The sequence below is a fragment of the Dicentrarchus labrax genome, unplaced genomic scaffold, assembly GCF_905237075.1.
Source record: "Dicentrarchus labrax unplaced genomic scaffold, dlabrax2021, whole genome shotgun sequence".
In the NCBI taxonomy this organism is placed as follows: domain Eukaryota; kingdom Metazoa; phylum Chordata; class Actinopteri; family Moronidae; genus Dicentrarchus; species Dicentrarchus labrax.
In genome coordinates, this window is record NW_026136704.1 from 6,891,985 (window position 1) to 6,911,131 (window position 19,147).

Sequence of the window (19,147 nt, forward strand, 5' to 3'; positions counted from 1 at the left end):
CATCCCCACTCTCTGCCCCCCTTTCCTGTCTGTCTTCAACTGTCACTATAATAAAGGCAATAAAAGCCCCAAAACATTTAGCCTATTGGGTGTCTGATAAGCCTAAAACTCAAGCACCTGAAGCACCACACCCCCATTCTTTGCCCTGCATCAGAAAAAATACCTTCTTCACAGTTCACTTTACGACTGACCTGAGCTCTTAACACAAGTACTATCAAAGACTCTTACTCCGAGAGTGTAATCCTGCTTTATAAATTGATTATCCATCAACTTTACGGTCTAATGCAAATCTGCTGAATGACCTCACCTTACCTGTCTTTCCCTGAGCGATAGCGGTAGTCAACAAGCTGATAAAACAAGCTATACAGTGCAGTGAAATTCCACACATTTTCAGAACTTTTCTATATTTGCATGTGTCTTTCCTTACAGGGCTTCCACCCAAGCCTTTATTAGTTTTTCCAGAACTAATTTGGGGCGCTTCCATGACTGCAAAATATTCATTCCTTCCTGCTTGTGTGTTTCTGTGCAGAAAATATCTAAAGAGGTTAACAGCCTGGGTTCCCATCCAGTCAGTCTCATGCATTTGTAAGAATATTTAAACAAAAAATAAACATTGCAAAAGTCCCTGACCTTTACCAAAATGTCCTTAAATTCTCTGCTCTTACTATTTGAGATATGTTCAAAATCATCATCATGTCCATGTTTTCCAGCCCTGTGTAGAAACTGTGAAAGACAGGTAAGCATGAGGGCGGAGGAGGGATTAGTGGTGAGGAAAGAAGGAAGGACACAGTCAAGGAGATGAACAGACCCACAGGCCTGTGCATTGGATAGGGATCAGGAGAAAATGTGCCTACATAACCCAATTACTGTGTGGCCCAAAAGCAACGTAGGACACAGGCCGGGTAATCTAATCTTAACCGTCTCTCTCTAATGTCAGCATAGTAGATTATTACAACAGAAACGCACGGCCACGTGGGAGATTCACCAGCATGGCCTTGAGGCAGGGATCAGAGCACAGATCAGGTTTTATTAATGCTAAATGGAATCTGTTTTATGGACTTGTTGTCTGTTTAAATGGAAACATGAAGATAATCGGAGCGTGGAGTCATCAGTGCAGACACTGAGAGGTAATAGAAGACAAGAGAAGAATAGAGCTGTCATGTTCAATAGTGATGTAATAACATTAGAAATCATTTAAAACTGTGGGGTAGAGCAAATGATAACACACGCGCACACGCACAAAAAACACACACACACACACACACACACACACACACACAGATGTATGGAATAGGATGAAAGAGAAAAGTCCATGTTGTCTCTTTCTAAAGATGATGTCAGAGAAAGATGTCCCAATAGCAAAACTGCTTTAAAATATAGAAGCTTCACAAATAATGCATTAGCTGGGCTTGTTCAACAGAGGTGGGAGCAGCTTCCTGTCTTCTCCCCTATAATGACTCTGCTATACAGGGTAGCTCTGCCTTCATGACAGCCTGGCCACTATTACATCTGGAAAACATGTTGATGCATTTTGTACACCACTGAGGTGTGCAGGCTGCCACACTGATGCATCTTATCGGCTGAGCACCGCTTGAACGTCAATGTCACACAGACAACAACCCGGCTTGATTCTTCTGAATCGTCAGAAAGGAGGGGGGGGTGACAAAAATAAAAGCGACCGTTTGCTGAGAGAAAGCCCATGCAATGATGTCATGGGATACACTATCGCCTCGAGAACCCCATGCCAAACTTCATTTGAAAATCTGGCAATTTAATGTTTAGCTTACCTGCAGGAAAAACGCGCGTTTAATATAACACGAGTTAAGACGTTATATTATTTGTGAAGACCACTACAATTCGGCATCAATTCCATGGCCGATAAGCAATAGTTGCTTAAACACACGTTTGGACCATCTGCTATTCCCCTCACCAGAACACATTAGGATATTGTGACCAAGGCAGAGAACGAGATTTTTTTCCGAATAAAGGACATATTTATTGACCACCTGTATGCTGAATAACATGGATGAAATCCCACTGAATCGCGTTATATGTGATGTAAGTATGTAATGATGTCCTACGCTGTGTGCACCTTCCCACAAGAGCAGATAAACATTAAACCGACAGATTTTTTAATGGAGTTTGGCGTGTGACCGGTTCGTATCACTTCTCTTGCCCAAAGCCCAGGCATTAAGCAGTAGGGTTACTTACATGAAGGAATAAAACTGCGACCCGGTCAGTTTCAGTGCGGTTCACCTGCTATATGACTGAGGCCCACATCCTCTGGACACCGGTGACAGACCGGCTGTGACGGAACCCTGCCGTGCCTGGCTCCAGAGATTCACCACCGAGGTGATATTTCAGCCGGGGGTTGGGGTGCTAGGCACCGCTGCTGCCTACGGTACCACTGGTGTCAAGTTACTTACAACGTGACACCGCTTTTCCGGTCACGACTTCAAAATAAAACCATAACTTGCTTAAAGTCCACGTTGAAAACGCTTTGTAAACGTGCTGTCATCACTAAATGAAGTGAACAGTATTACATGGTGGATATAGTAATGTCCATCTCAGCGTGGCAGACTTATATAATGTATGCCAGTCGTGACAGTGTATGCCTACTAACATTGATCCTAGTGAAGAAGATACTCACTTTTGAACTATACATTTCAATCAATTCTATCAATTCAAACATGAAACCAGATTGAGCTGAAGAACAACGCCAATCTCCTCAAATGAGGAATGTATTTTATTTTGAAGGTAAAATCGTTTTATTTCCCGTGTGGTGGCTAGCTTGACGCATCTCTTCCTGTCCAGTGTGATGTGTGAACTACTGCGAGATTTACAGCGCTGTTTTAAAGAGTCACAACAGTGGATTTTATGGCCTGTCACTGTTACTGATTTTGTCACTATTAGATGAGACAGTGGAGAAAGCGCTCACAAAATACCCTTCTGACACTATACTGATATTTTACTGGCATGAGAAACACTGCTGTCATCCAGTGGCAATGACAGGCCCAAACTGTAGCTTTTTATAATAAGATCTGATCACCAGAGCAACACATTAAGAACAACTTCCAAGAAGAGAAAATGATTGAAGGGTCCGAAGGCAGCTAGTGTTCTGTCAGCAACAACATAGTATTTGATGGAAGTTAATTCCTTTAAATAAACTCTGATTTTCAAGCTGTCAGTATGCATACAAACAATGACAACTGAGGCTGCTACCATACTGTACTCACATAAACGTCTTTGAACTTGTCTGCAAGAGATCAAGTATATATAATATAATGCAATATAAAATATGAATTGCAATATAAATATACTGATACTAATACTAACCCTGAAATAAAAAACCTCAAGTAAAAAAGTATAATTTGCTAAATCTACTGAGAAGTATCTAAAGTAAAGTGAAGCAAAAGTAAAAGTATTCATAAAGCCAAATGTTAGCCCTGTGAGTGTTATACCATAATACATTATTGGATTATTATGTGTGTGTAAGCAGTAACTTGGAGCTCATTTTGAAATATTTTATATACTGTTATTTACTGTGCAGTTGAATCAGTAGCACTGCATCGTATTTAAAGTATTTATATGGAGTAAACAGTACAATATTTACCTCTGAACTGTAGTGTTGGGTAGAAGTATAAAGTAGCATGAAATGGAATAGTCAAGTAAAGTAAATTAAATTAGTTGAGTAGATGTGCTTATTTAGATTCGACCACTATTTAAAACCTCTATTTATGTCTACTTAAATTTGACTCTGCATATTGATAATAATAATAATAATAATAATAATAATAATAATAATAATAATAATAAGTTTGTTTGTTATGCTTTCTGGCGGAAATTTTACAGATAAAATACAGACCAGAGTCCTCATTGATCCAATATGGTGAAATATTAAAGGAAGAAAATGATTTTCCCTTATGTGGGTTTTAACTGGTTTGGAAAAGGAAAGTTAGGGGCAGGAAAGATGTGCAGAATGGCAAAAACATTCCTTCTTTGTTGTCCAAAAATGTTCCAGTTCTATTTTATTGATGGACATTTGTTTTCATTGCATAATAAAAAGAAATAAAACCATCGGAACATCAGAGATTCAACATGTGGTGGTGCCATACTGCAACCACAATAACAAGCAGCTGCATCACAGGCATTCAGGCCTGCCTTTAGCTCTGCTTTCTGCAGACTGTCAAGCAGCCAGGGACAGACACAGCAGCCAAATCACAGGAAGATAAAGGCCTTTTATTGGAAAGCGAGGCTAAAGCGCAGAAGGACGGTGGCTGGATGCAGGACGGGACCGGAGGGGAAACCCAGGGAGGGAGGCTGCAGGGATGACAGACAGTAGACTGGAACCGGAGCTTTATAAATAGTCTCTGAAAAAGATACTGTAACTCCAGCCGTCGGCCACTTTAAGTAAGCAGTCTGCTGGCCCTGGCAGAGAGGCACAGGAAACGTCCAATCAGTGAAGAGCTGGTAGCTGAAAGACGGCTGGCTGAAGACAGCTGGTCAGCGGACTGTCACTGACCTGGCAAAGCTCGCCAGAACAACAAACACACAGGTGAATGGGACTGGGATCTCAAAGAAACAGCAGCGCTGTACGCTCAAAGTACATTCTGTACAAATGTACCAGAGCAGGCACATTATGGGACTTGTGAGAGTGAATGTGTTTGATATTATTCCATTAGAGCTTTCTAAATGTTACACACTGGACCTTTAATGACGCTTAATAAGTCTAATATTATATTTCATTAAAATGTAATCATTTCTTATTAGAGGCTCTCTATTTAGGCAAGGTGCAAAATAAAACCATGCAACAAATGCTCATACTTATTGTTCATATTTGCACCACTTCAACTAAAGTCATTGAAGGCAGCTCACTGACTGAGGGTCCAATGTGCAGAGGAAAAACACTCTGCAGAGATGCAGCTTTAATTCCTGGCATAGAACATGTACTGTATGGTTTTGTTGGAGGGAGGGAAGCCAGTGAGGGATCAGGTCTTTGTTAAAGCACTGGTCTGCCTCCACTGTCCGTTCCATTTGAACATCCTCTCCAGGCCAAGGTCATGTCAGATTGTGAGGACAGTTTCTCATTCCCTAATAATGACACCATGACTTATTGGTACATTGTGGTACTTGTGAAGGTAATACTGTAATTACAGAGGGGAAGAATTTGTGTTGGAGGAACTGAGTACTGAGTTTTATTTTTATAGGGTAATGCTCAAGGCACAAAGAGCAGAGCTGGGCCAACAACACAAGCTCTAATGTCCAATAAAAATCAAAAAGACTTGAAGACCTGCATTAGTAATTTATCTTTGTTCCATTCATGTGTGTGTGCAGCCAGTCGGCTCAGCCAGAGAAGGTTTCTAGTGTGAATACTCTATGGCAATGGTTTCTAACCTTCTTACTTAAGGGAGCCCTTTCATTCATTTTCATCATTGAGTAAAGTGACATATTTATGGATGTTTCATATTATATTCAATGCATAACAATAACATCAGAGAACAGCTGATAAACTGTACAATGAACCCAAACAGTGAACACAGTAACTGCAGCAAGTTTGTGTAAAACGAGTCATGAGTTTTCCTGATATTTTTATGAACATTTTGTACAATTATCTGTCTGTGTTATGTATTTTTTTTAATTTCAACAATCATACTTTCTTAATAAGCAACTCTTTTTTGACAAATTAAGTGTTTTCTTTTCCTTTTTGCTTGGCCATTGTTCTATGAGCTTTGTCCTAGTGCAGGACGAGGCTGTTCACCAGAGAGTGAAGGCTGTGTTAATGTAGTTTGTGTTCGGGTCTTAGAAGTTTAGATTTTAAATATAATCTAAACTTTAAAAACAGCAATTTCATTTAGATTTATTCACAAAAATGAATGGAATTCTGAGATATAAGCCTACTGTGTTTTCTTACACCCCTTAGAATCAAAAGGGCCTTGCATCCACCTGTGAAGCTTTGGCGACCCCTAGTGAGGGTCCTGACCCCCAGGTTAGGAACAAGTGCTCTATGGGCCCAAAAATGCCAAATCCAGCAGAAGGTGAAAAACACATAGAGTTTTACCATTTTTGGCCCAGTGAACAACTGTCATGGGAATATGTTTATGGAATTCTCCTCTTTCTGTAACTCCTGGCCCAGGTCTTTAAGGAGCAATAAGTAAGGTTTAACCGCGTTACAGAACAAACTGACCAAAATATGGTATATCAAGAGGGTTCTACCCTGATGCATGTGTAGAATGTAAATTTATATAATTGTATTATTTCCAAGATATATTCTTCAAAAAAGTAGGTCAACTGTGTTTCACTGGGTTTGCCCTCCGTAATAGCTCTGGCCTCTGATAGTTTTACACAGATAAGTCTAATTTGAGTTTCCAAGCAGATATGACAGATTATCATGGGAGTGGTATAAGCAGGTTTTATCTAAATGCAACTCAGGAATGCATAATTGAGGAAAATTGTACGTTTCTAAACAACGGAAGGCTTTCATTACTGGATCAGGAAGTCCAGGGCAGCCAGCATGCATGTGTGCTATACTTATCCCCCAGTGGCAGGCAGCGTCAACACTGAAAGGAGGGAAATAACAAGATGCTATGACAGATCCCTGGTAGTAGAGCCAGACAAGAAAAGGTACACATGCACTTGCAGTTGCCAAGATGAGCACTCGGAAAAAACACACACACACACACACACACACACACACACACACACACACACACACACACACACACACACACACACACACACACACACACACACACACACACACAGGGAAGAAAGCAGCTGAAAAAACTCTGCCTGGAGACGCAGAGGAATGAGATGCTCATAAAACATGCATGGTGCAAACTCCAGCATGCACCAGGTCCCAGCTGGGCACCATTCAAGCTCCGGGGTTCATCGGGTACTGCATTTTAAAGGCTGATACTGACAACAACAGTCTGGTAACAGAGCGGCAAACAGGCACAGTAGACAATGGATGCATTTGTTTGCTGTAGTTAAATTCTAATGTTGGGTTTGTAAAAATGATGAGATGTTTCCATTTGCCACGCAATATTTCTTTTATCCGAGTGGAAAAGTAATGGAAGCTAACTCAGTACATTCTTTAGGTGGGGTTACAGCTCTTACAGCACTGGTACTGGAAATGTATTGTCTTTAAAGCAAGAACCAATGTATGAAAAAACTATAAATAATCAATAAAATCATCATTCAATCAATCATTATTAAAGCTATATTGGCCCAGTATTGTATATCAACAAATGAATATACTGTTCTGTCCCAGCAGACTTCCTCCACCCTTGCCAGGCTATAAAAAGGGGAAAATGCCGGGGGTTTACTGCTGTGCAAATATCCACCTGTAAAACACACTGCCCTGCTGCTCCACCTCTCTGTTGGGCTCTGCAACAATCTGGCCCATTCATTCACACAGGCCACGCTGAAACTGGAACTTCAGGGAAATAGTCCTTTTAGGCCTTATTATTCATGTGACAAGAGGTCAGTGTGTTTTATTCACTCTGGGCCCATGTTTGTGGAAGAAGCAAAGCCTGACATGATGTTTAAGGCAGCACTGCTGAGTGAAAACAGGATAAAAATACAGTATACTGAATGTAGTAATGTGAGCATACAGTACCTGGGCATAGTCTGTAGTCTCTGGCGGACACACTTCCTCCCTGGGGTACCATGCTCTTCATCCTGAAGGCTTCTTCAGGGTGGTTGAAGCGGAAGAAGGCTGACTGGCCAAAACACAGCATACAGCCTGGAAAACAACACATACATCATTTTGTTTTCATTTTGTACCACAGGACGCACCGGAAGTTACAAAAAGAACAGCTTAAAAGGAGGTAACAAAGTGTATGGGTTCATTTCCGTTCAGACTGAAAGAAATGTGGCCCACTATTACTCAGAATATAGTATGTATGCTAAAGTATTAGCAAGGCACATGCTGATTATTTGGTGACTACACATAATTAATTAAAGGAATAGTTTGACATTTTGGAAATATGCTTATTGACTTTCGTGCTGAGAGATGTTAAGACTGATACCACTCTAATGTTTGTGCGCTAAATATGAAGCTAAACCAGAAGGCCATTAGCCTAGCTTAGCTTAGCTTAGCATACAAAATGTAAAATGGGGTTACCAACTAGCCTGGCTTCATCTTAAGTTTTAAAAACCCACCTACCAAGCACTTGCTTGGGGCTTGGTGGAAATAAGTAGTATCAATCTCCTCAAACAGCTCAAGGAAACAAATATTTGGATTCTTCCAAAATGTCAAACTATTCCTTTAAGTTGACCAGTGGAATCAGGACATACACAGACGTTGTGAGGGGATTTTGCTCTAACCTGAAAAAATAACCCTGATCCCAATGTGTTAGCCAGCTAGCTAGCTAACTAAGAATGGTTAATGTGATAGCATAATATAAGCCAATACTGGGCATCATGGGCTGTTGCTGGGGCAACTTTAGCCCAGAAACTGTGAGCGTGAGACTCTTCATAGCATCCACATTGGACAGAGACACAGAGGACTGTCATAATACCCCACAGAGAGGTAAGTCAGGTGAAGAACAGGTGTCAGAGCTGTTCTGACAGCATCGGGGTGAAAGCGCTGTAAAGTGCTCAAACAGGAACCAGCAAAACTGTGCTGACTCAGACAACAGCGTGTTCACCATGTCAACACAGCGGCACGTACAAAACAAAGCATGAGGGCACAGAGGTCCTTGTAGCTATGTAAAAGTGATCATGGATGACACTTGAAGGGCTTAAACTTTAAGTTCTTTAAATATCATAAAAGTTTAGGCTTTGTGCCATAATGAGATATTTACAATTTGCACGTACACACACATATTTGTGTTTACATTTAAAAGGGTTAGGGTCGAGATATTTGTTTTCCTCTCTGGGAAGCAGAAGGTTGCATCAGAAGTGTAAATTCAATTTTAATTAGTAAAATACCCCCAACATCAAATAAGTCTGTCTATTCTCGCTACATGAAATCCCATTGGTTTACACAGTTGAACTATCTGATGTGCCTCGCCCTGACATCCTGCTTCTGCAGGAAACACATCCAATTAAGGAGATAAGACACTATTAAAAAAAGCTGTTTCAGTAGTTATTTAAGCCCACAGTGAACAAAGTGATGATGACAGACTGAATCTTTTATGTAAAAGGATATTCAACTTGTTAGATGTTGTTTAGCTATGGTAAATACAGCCTAGAACTCATTTTAGGTTTACAGGTGCATGGTGATCTGACTGCTATCGTCTCAGCACTGTCAGGCTTATCCTCCTGGAACTCTTAAGATGCACTAATCCATATTTTTATGACAATGGATCAAGGGATTATGTGACCACCCAACCCTGCAGTTCCCCTCTTCTCTACGGAGAGTTTTTAGTGTCCTTCGGCTCCCCCACAACTTAATGGTTTGGTTTCCTCTCACCACGCTCATCAGCTTTGTTTATAGCCGCAGGAGGCATTTAGCATTTAGCAGCTAAAGAACAATGTTTGGTTCCATATGATTCATGATTAGTGGGAATGATCATTTTCCATCATAATTTTCATTTTCACTGAAAAAACAATTCAATCTTGATGTGACGTCTTTATTATAATGCTGTCACACATTTTACCGTACAAAAACTGCAGCTTCTGTGATTTGGATATTGCACTTGGTCATATTGAAATTAATTGTGCAGCCCTAATAGAGAATTTGCATATGTTTGACAGAAAATCAAAAATCTTCCCATGATTCACTATTATTCCAAGCAAAATTGTCCATGTATTGATTGTGCTGATCAAGAATAAAAAATAAAAATAACCTGCTAATGTTGTTTTTGGTTGAAGGTGTCTCTAATGTGAAGCAGCAGGAGGAATATTACTACAGTGCTGATCCTCATACTGATCTGTATACACTTAATGACACAACTCAGACCCAACAAACACTCGGTCTCTATGGAACTATCAATCACATCCACTTATCATCCTGGTTTGAAATGTCAAAGCACATAATGCACATAACTAATTCAGCCCCTTCATGTGCCACGAGCTCGATAACAGATAAGCAATCTCATGTTTATTGCTTTCTCAATATAGCACCATTGTTCTACCGCGGTTACGAGGGAAAGGTTTCCGGCCCGGGCACAGATAAGATCCCTGCCTGTCGTCAGCGGAGAACACGAGGCCCAAGGTAAAGACAGAACCTTCTCCATTACACAACAGGCTGCAGTGATGTACAACAAAGCCAGATGCCCTTTTATTTTGGGCAGACACACACTGACAGCCTGGGAACAAACCATCTGATTACATCGTGAGCTGTTCTGAGCAACAAAGATGGGAAATAGGTGGTTTGTCAAGTGGTGTTATATGAAAGAAAATGTATTTATTGGCCTGCATATAGTGCTACAATTTAATTAACACAAAACAAAGTGTGTCCTTTATCCTGTGCAGGCGTTGAGCCTAGCCCTGCTGACACTGGGTGAGAGGAAGGATATATCACAGGGCTAACACATTCAGACAGACACCCATTCACGCTCACCATACGCACACTTTACAGTGGTCACTTAATGTAAAACGTATGTCTTTGGACTGTGGAGAAGATTCAAGCCCCCAGAGGAAACCCATCCACACATAGGGAGGACATACAAAGAGAAATGTCTCAGCCAGCAGGTGGATTTAAAATCTGGACCTTCTGACTTTAAGGTGACAACCATGGTGGTGCAGTAGCTGATACTGTAACCAACAGTTGCTGTTGTGTGAGTGAGTAAATAAAAGACCAGAAATAGTGACTACAAAGCCCTGAGCGCTGCACACTTTTTTTTCTGTCTAAACATGAATACAGGTCTCAGCCTGGCCACCAATAAAACTAGTGTGGCTCTACTACTGAGCACATCTCCATATGATCAGAAGCCTAACTAAATGGTATTACATATTTGATCAGAGGTTTCCAGAATTAAATCCCATTGTGAAAACTGATTTTGGAAGAAGTCGTCCCTTAAACAAAAGAAAAGTCATTTTTGGTGTTTTATAGACATTTATACTCTTCTGTATTCAACCAAATTTACAATTTGCACATTCTGAGCACACAGTTGTGTATTCTGCACAGTTACTTAGACTTCATCAGCTTGTGAAGAATTGCTGACTAGTACAGTGGTGGTGCGAAATACCAGTTAAACTGATACTTTATATTGGTACAATAAATGCCACATGCCTACACGAGCGATCCAAATGCAGCACTTTGCTTATTTGCGTTAGTATTTCTTTTTCACCATCAGTTCCTGCACGGGGAGCGAAGAGACCAGCGTTTTAAATTTCCATCAGCGTTTCCTTCAGTGGTTACGACACCATCCTCAACATAATTTTGGTCGGTATTTTCCACAGCTAAAATTGTTTCTGTCGATATTTGGAAAATGAGTGCACCATCGGTCTGGTCATGCAAGGGGAAAACAAAAAGATGCTGAATAGGACATCTGAAAGCAGTCATCAGGATGTTAATACTGTGGTCTGCAGAGCCACGTCAGCTCAGCCACCGTGTCTTCATGCTCTCCACTTCAGCAGTCATCCGACTCCCTCACCTAGCTCCTGTTTCCTCTGAATTTTGCCAGCAGCGCTCTCCTCCCTGCACCTCCCTGACTCACAGCACACACTCCTATGTCTGACTTGCACTAACATGATCTCCCCGGTGAAGATCAGTTCAGTGACTTCCAGCGAAAATGCTGGTTAAAAGAACGTAGCTTGAAGCGGCCTGTATCTGACACAGCCATGACAAACTCATCTCTCTCTGAGGTCTAGAGGGGTTTGGTGACAGCTGTGTCATTTTTACTCAGCACTGCTATCAAACGAAGAACGTGTCTGTTAGAGGGTTTGGGAAAAACCATGATGAAGGATAATAACTGTACCTGTAAGTACTGTGGGTGCCAATATGGGCCTGTCATTGGAACTAAATTGATCGTATTATTGATTCATAGTCCAGTGGTTGTCAATGAAAAACCCATAACCTGTAAAATTTCAGCCTAGTAAATAGCATGTTAAACAAGATTGTAAACATACGTTAAACATAGCAAGTTCATTCTTATGAGCAGTTAGCATATAAAAGACCTGCTAGAAAGAGATGGAAATCATGATACAAAATAATTCTGTGCTAAAATTTGAATAATACATCAATAATACATGTTAGCATGCAAACATGACTAAACTCATATAACATGGTAAACATTATAACTACTAAACATCAGCATGTAGGCATTGTCACTGTGAGCCTGCTGCTGTTAGCATTCGAAGCACAGCCTCACATGGTGGAATTATCTTTTGTAGTATAATACAACTTCCTTTTAAATTCATATGAGTGAAGAAGCTAGTTCAAATTAATTTCATAGTTTTCTAGCTGTTTGTTTTTTATTGAACTTTTAGTATACTGTACTCAATGTATGCTTGCATACACTGGGGAATTCTGGGCAGTCATCAAAATTGACACACCCAATTGAAGCTGAAATTTAACCAGCTTCAAAAGACTTGTTGTGGTACCATACATTTTTATTTCCCAAATGCAATGCATTTAGCAGAGTTTCCCACTGGCTGAGAATTCATTTGTGGTGAATCATCCTCTGGGAAGATGCATTCATGTGATACATAGAGACTGGAGCTAACAACCTCCATACACTGCAGTATCTGTGAGGAAATCACACCCAAAAGTAATGTTCAGTGTGGTGTTACTGTGTGGACATACAGGCCCCAGTGGTGCAGAGGCTGCTGCAGGCTGACAGATGAGGGAGGACATTTCTCCTCCTGTACACTGTTCTCTCAGCACAAACTGCTGCTGGCAGCTGACACTCACTCACTGACTGAGTCCTCTGCTGCCCCTGAGGGAGCCTGACCCCACACCTCAGCAGAGCCTATGGGCCCTGTGTGTGTGTGTGTGTGTGTGTGTGTGTGTGTGTGTGGTCACTGACAGCACATAGGCCACAAAGGGATGAGTGTGTGACAAGTCAGCAAAATAGAGTGCACTCGCATACTGTATCCACACACAAACACATGCTCATTCAGAAACCATTAAATACTAAACTAAAGTCCACCCACCTTCGTAACTGCAGAATGGATTTTACTGCATTTGTTGGTGATTAAAAAAGATTAATATATTTTTTTAAACCCATTGAAAAAAATATTGTCACAAATCAGAAAACAAGACTGTCTGACTCATGAAAAGTTTTGGAAATGGTTTTAACAGGACAACAACAATATGTAATATTAGACTGTACAGTTTTGATGTACATGTAGCCAATTTCAGTTTATTCTGAGTGCTCTATGCAGTTGTTAGATGCAGATTATCGCTGCCTGGAAGCTAGGGCTGGGAAATATTGCTGAAGTCAATATAACAATATTGCATAAAAACACTGTATATCATTTTTGCATATACGTACTGTATATATTTAGTTTTTACAAGTAGCATACAGGGAACAACAGCCTGAATTTAATTATATAACTCTGTCTTCTAAAATGACAATGTGTGCTTGATAGGAACATTTTGCTGGTATCTATATAAATTATATTATAGTAAAGCCATGCAAAATTACATTAAAAAACAACATCTACACTGAGCATGTCTCATTTTCCTGCATTATATCAGACAAAACTCTTCACACATGTAAAATAAATACTTTAATAAATTATTTTGTGAGGTTTAAATTACAATTGGCTTGGTATCATTTATTTGGACAGTGTGTTGAGTAAAATATCAATCCTAATCTCTCCTTTTCATCAAATGGGACAAAATCACATATTAACAATAACAATTTTGCTGGAATACATTAAACCAGACAAACCTCACTAAAATGTTAATAACTCAATTTGGCCGTGTACTGGTTAAGGCGCCGACCATGAACCGCAGCCTCCCTTGGTTCATGTCCAGCTGGACATGCATGGCAAATGTCATTCCCGTCTCGCTCTCCTTCATTTCCTGTCATCACTCTACTTTCAACTAAGATATTAAAATGCCCCAGAAAACTAATTAAAAATGTACTTTTATCTTCGATAGTTTTAATTTTATGATTCAAGCAAAAGTCAATTTACTGCCTTCTATTTAAACCACATCAAACAAGACTGAGTGAAATGAAACAAATATCATCTCCCACTTATATTATATATATATATTATACTTTTGTGCTCTATTCACTTTATGTGGGTGAAAACGCTAAATACACGTCCCTTCATCTGTGTCTGCAGGCTCAAAACCCACGTCTGTCTATAGCAGGATGTTTATTGGACACTGCCCATTCAAGATACATTAGTGCACACTAACTAACCAAAGATCAATAGGTATCGACAAGTGGTTAAAGATGAGGATAAAGGGTGAATTCACAGAATGATAAGCAAAAAAGGTAGCTTCACATTGAAAACAGATCAGCCAGGACTGAAATCTTAAACATCCCCTCCAGCCATCTCCTCCTTCTGCTTCATTATAAATCCCACAATTCCTGAATATGCAAATGTTGTTCATTTGCAACGTTTTGCTGCTGGACACAAGATGTCTCCTCCTTCACTGTAAAGTCCATTCTCAATGGATGTGCACTGGTGGCTTCAAGTTTCTACATCACACTGTACAAGCTGCATACTGGACCAGGACTGACCTCCTAACTATTTATGATGTCACAAATCATGCCTGTAGGCATTTTCAATGAGCACAGAGAAACTTTCCACTTTCAGCAGATGAATGTGAAAACATCCTTCTAGTATCAAACTGAACAGACAGCATTCTGCAAAGTGAAGCTCAAACAAACTGTAGCGGGTGGTGAGTACATCTGCCTGACCATAGTGGGATTCCATTCATATTGCTCCCATTTTCCTTTCCCTTATGATCTCCAATCCTAAAATATATCTCAACATGACACTGAATATTTCATATATTTGCCTTTTTACTCATATATTACAATAACTCAAATATCATGACATTTTCAAGGAGAACAGGCCGTAAACAATAAAACTGACCTTTAAAAGAGTTTTTTCAATAAAAATGTGCGGTTGAATCACAAAGCAGTGTCATTAGCATCAATACGTTATGCAGTTGAACGCATGCCATTTGCCTAATCAATCCATCTGGTTTACGCTTTCATTGGAACGCTGCTGTTGAAGTCCATTACTGGCAGTCTCTTGATGCCAATTAGCACTCATCAATTCAGCCATTACAACAGCTACTTATCATGATGGATCCTCCCGCAGCGAGGAGACACTTCAGGGAGCGTCTGACAATAGATCTCGACAAAATACGTGTAGATTTATGGTCCTGTGAGACATGGAGCATTTATCCAGGTCCCTGGAAGGGCTCAGGATATGGAGATGCTCTAAACGGGCCATGTATCATATTCGGCGGGGAGGAGGTGGGGAGGGTAAGGATCATAAATCACATATTTTTCATTATACAGCACCCACACAGTGTTGACACAGAGAAACTGCAGTGTTTCATTTTGCAATTACAGGAATGAAAGGTAGTTTAATAGGCGCACTTGGTGTGAAGTCAATAAACTGGATATGACCGATGTATGAAGGGAGGCCTGCTGGGACATTTCCAACGTGAACATTTAAGGTTGCCAAATAAAACTTGTAGAGGAGCAGGCAGGACAAGAGCTTGTCAATAGCTTATCTCAACTGTCTGTTTATGGAAACATCGTCTGTTTCTGGTCTCCAGCCTCCACCCTAACAATGGGGGTTTTCCCACCTTATCTCCAGCACTGAACAGATCTGCTGCAAACACGCCGTTCTCATATTAAACAGACCGCTGGGCGGGGGTGGTTAATGAGACCAGAGAGATGCCGAACCCTAACCACGCAGAGAAATGAACCCCACCTCAAACCACTAAGTCCTTTATTTAGACTGGAAAGGCTTTAAGTGAAAGATGTTTGGGATGAGACTATTTTTCTGGCACGTCTGAATGTTGCTCAACACATTTGGTACTTTAACTTTCCGACAGCTACATAACAGGACTGTCAGTTAATCTACCCTTAGCTGTCCAGACATCACCTAGTTAGCAGCGGTGATGACGTACAATACTGTAAAAGAAAAACACCAAGACATTCTTTCCCTATACCATATCAAGCACACGTCTCCCTAGGTGGCCTGGGCGCACTCTGGTTTTAACTTGTGACGCCTCGTCTTCAAAGGTCAGGTTCTCTACGGTGATCGGTCATCACAGGAGCCAATCGACTGAGGGGACAGGGGAGCAGACCTCCAGGGGTGATGGAGGTTGAGCTCTCTGGCAGATCAACTTTCCCCACAGCAGGGGGGGTGGTCGCTTTGACATTTTGAAATTAAGTTTCAAAACTAGCAGCTAGTCTGAACCTTTATTTCAGTGGGGGAATACAAGCAAGCTACTTCAGGGTAAATGAAGGACAAATGCTGAAAGCTCTGGGTTTGATTATGTTTGAGTACTACTGAATGGGTTGCAGATTAAGATCTGCATCTTTAAGCAGTTTCTATTCAACTTTTTTAATGCAGACAGTTTTGGTCTCAGATTTACTGAAAGCACATGCCTTCTCCATCATTATGATGAAAAATACATGGATCTTGGGGTTTTTCTGTATTTCTCCAACATTAGTTAAAGCAGCATTGGTTTTTTTGGCGACTTGGGGGCAGAAGAACGAGCTGAAAACACAATCATTGTACAAAAGTTGTGGCTAACGTGTTTAAACCTTTAGCTGTGTTTTGGTCTCCACCAGCCCTGTGGGAAATATCTGGCTCTTAAGCTGCTAAACACTCACAAGCTAGACGCTAACTTTGCATACAGAGCTTTTTCACTGAAAACAGCTGCCAGCTACAGCTAGGTTAATGAGAGCCAAGAGAATGAACCAAAATGGTGGAAAGATTTGAGAGAAACTTAAAAGCTCAATTGAACTGCATTCTCGTGTTTTCCCTACCATTACTAAAATGTATATTGCCTGTTAAAGAATGAATGACTCTATTTAAGTGCATTTTTTGTTAACAGAGCCCCAGAGTCAATTGTATTAATTGTTTTGGATGCATGGATTTATTTATGTTTTATTTATCAAGAATATTTTAATATTTTTTTGAATCTTTGAAAGGGTGTGCTTATATTAGAATGGTTATCATTATATCAGTGGCATAAAATGGCTTTAAATGACAGTAATATTGTTTATCAGAATGTATTATTTCTGGGACAATATATCGTCCAGAAAAAGTATTGATGGTGACAGGCCTATGAGTGACTACTTTCACATTACACATTTCATTTATTGAATTTATTGAACTATATTGAATAGTGGAAAAAAAATAATTTGATAAGTTTTAATGACAACTCAAATGTTTTTTTCAGAGCTCACAAGCAACAAAAACTTTCCTACAGTAACTTATCTTATCATTTGACAAATAACATGACAATAGATTCGCAGTTTGTCTAATAAAAGCAACACATTCATACCATGTGTTATTCACACAGTATTTGTGCTTCCTGTTGTTGTTGCCTCTGTTGACAGCCCCATGAAAACTCCTGCTCTTACATAGCAAACATCTTGACTGCATTATTGGAAACATTCATCAAGCTGTTTTAAAGCTCCAATGAAATGAAACATTCATTTTCCATGGCAGTATGTGGCAACTATTTTTCGATAAATGTAAAAGAATCAAGAAAATTTGTTTTACACTAAAGTCCCATTACTTTTTATTGTTTGGACAGCAGCTGTTTTCTATTTCATGGTTGCCACATGCTGAGCTATGAGGCATAAATACAAATTCCAACTAATACACCCATGACAGCTAAAACTGCCTGTCCAATTACTTCAAACTGTATTTCTCTCCCCATGTTAGATCCAGTTTACAGGTTTAAATTATCCCTTCACAGGAGAATTTAAAGGGCCACTCCAGTGATTCAATAATGCACTTGATGAGTTTGAGGAGTCAAAAAAGACAGATTTTAAAAAGAACTGTCCTGACTTTTAGTTGGTAGTCGAGTTCCAAAAACGTAAGATCCTACAGTTCCCACAATGCAACTCAATAGCACTGTGAATCAGACTCTCCTGCTTCGGAAAGACCTTAGATCACGCCCAAAAAACTATGCCCAACCCAACCTGAGCCCAAAATAATTCAGTGTGAGCCAGAACCATGGAAGCTGTTTTGGGTGTGACCCAAACTTGAATTTCCTACATTGTGCATATAATATAGTGCAAATTATTCATTAATTACAGTATGACAGCATGAATTATTAATAAAATATTAAATATATATATTTCTTAATCTACTTCTGTCCGAGCCCAAGCCTGACCTAGGGCAGCAGTTTTGGGACACAACCCGCCGGGTGTTCGGGCGGGGAATCAAAGCTCTAGGAGCTTCCTCTGTATGGGCTCCACAATGTGGGTAATTTCACACCAAGAAGTCAAACTTTTTTGGCTTCACGCGCCACTGAGCAGCTTTAATAGAAATTAATGGAGCCCCGCCTTCAAACCTGTATCCAGTTCTCCCTTAATACATCCACGCTCCAGAAGACATTATACATCGGTTTTTAAAGGCTGAGTAGTACTCCCCATGATGAGTAAACAGATGTTGGTGTGTGAAATTGGTGGAATAATCCTTTTACATAAAGAGGCTGATGCTCTAAAAATAGAGTTTTACAGGGACTTTAAATGCCACTCCAGAGACTAACAAACAGCGTGGCTTAACTTATTTTGGGTTAAATTCCTGTCGTTTATTAACAGACAGGTGTAATGTGCTTCATCAGGAAACAATGGCTGTACTGCACATATTTAAAGGGTTTCACTTTATAAGGGAGCCACTATTCAATATACTTTCGGTGAAGGTTGTGACTGTAAATAGCTTACATATTCTTCGCTTTATAAACGTATCTTGAAGGAAGTTGCATATCTCCAACCTTACAGCGGGGATGGACTCCTTTTAAAACCAGCACCACAGTACTGGATTGGATCCCATTCCTTAAAATAACAAACCTCATTCACTTCTAGCAATCAATCACCAACAGTTCATTAGCTGTGATTTGGATCAGTGCTGCCTGGTTTCATGTGCAGCAGGAAACTATTAGCAGCGCACAACAGTATCTCTTCTTCTCTGTCTTCATAAGAACCCTCTGACCTGGGATAAGCATGTCAGGATTCTTCCAAGAACCAGTGGTTCGGGATCAGTTTTTTCCAAGGCTGACCTCAGCGAAACCAGCAGCAGTAGA

General features: G+C 40.2%; 1 protein-coding gene across 23 annotated transcripts in view; it reads right to left on the reverse strand.

Annotated features, from left to right (window-relative positions):
* phldb1b (pleckstrin homology-like domain, family B, member 1b) overlaps window positions 1–19,147 on the reverse strand; it is a 127,829-nt gene that overhangs the window by 50,388 nt on the left and 58,294 nt on the right. For all 23 annotated transcript variants that reach the window (XM_051399197.1, XM_051399203.1, XM_051399210.1 and 20 more), the window contains one exon: window positions 7,619–7,744. In XM_051399197.1, the coding sequence (XP_051255157.1) occupies window positions 7,619–7,744 (126 nt within the window). The remainder of the gene's footprint in view (window positions 1–7,618; window positions 7,745–19,147) is intronic.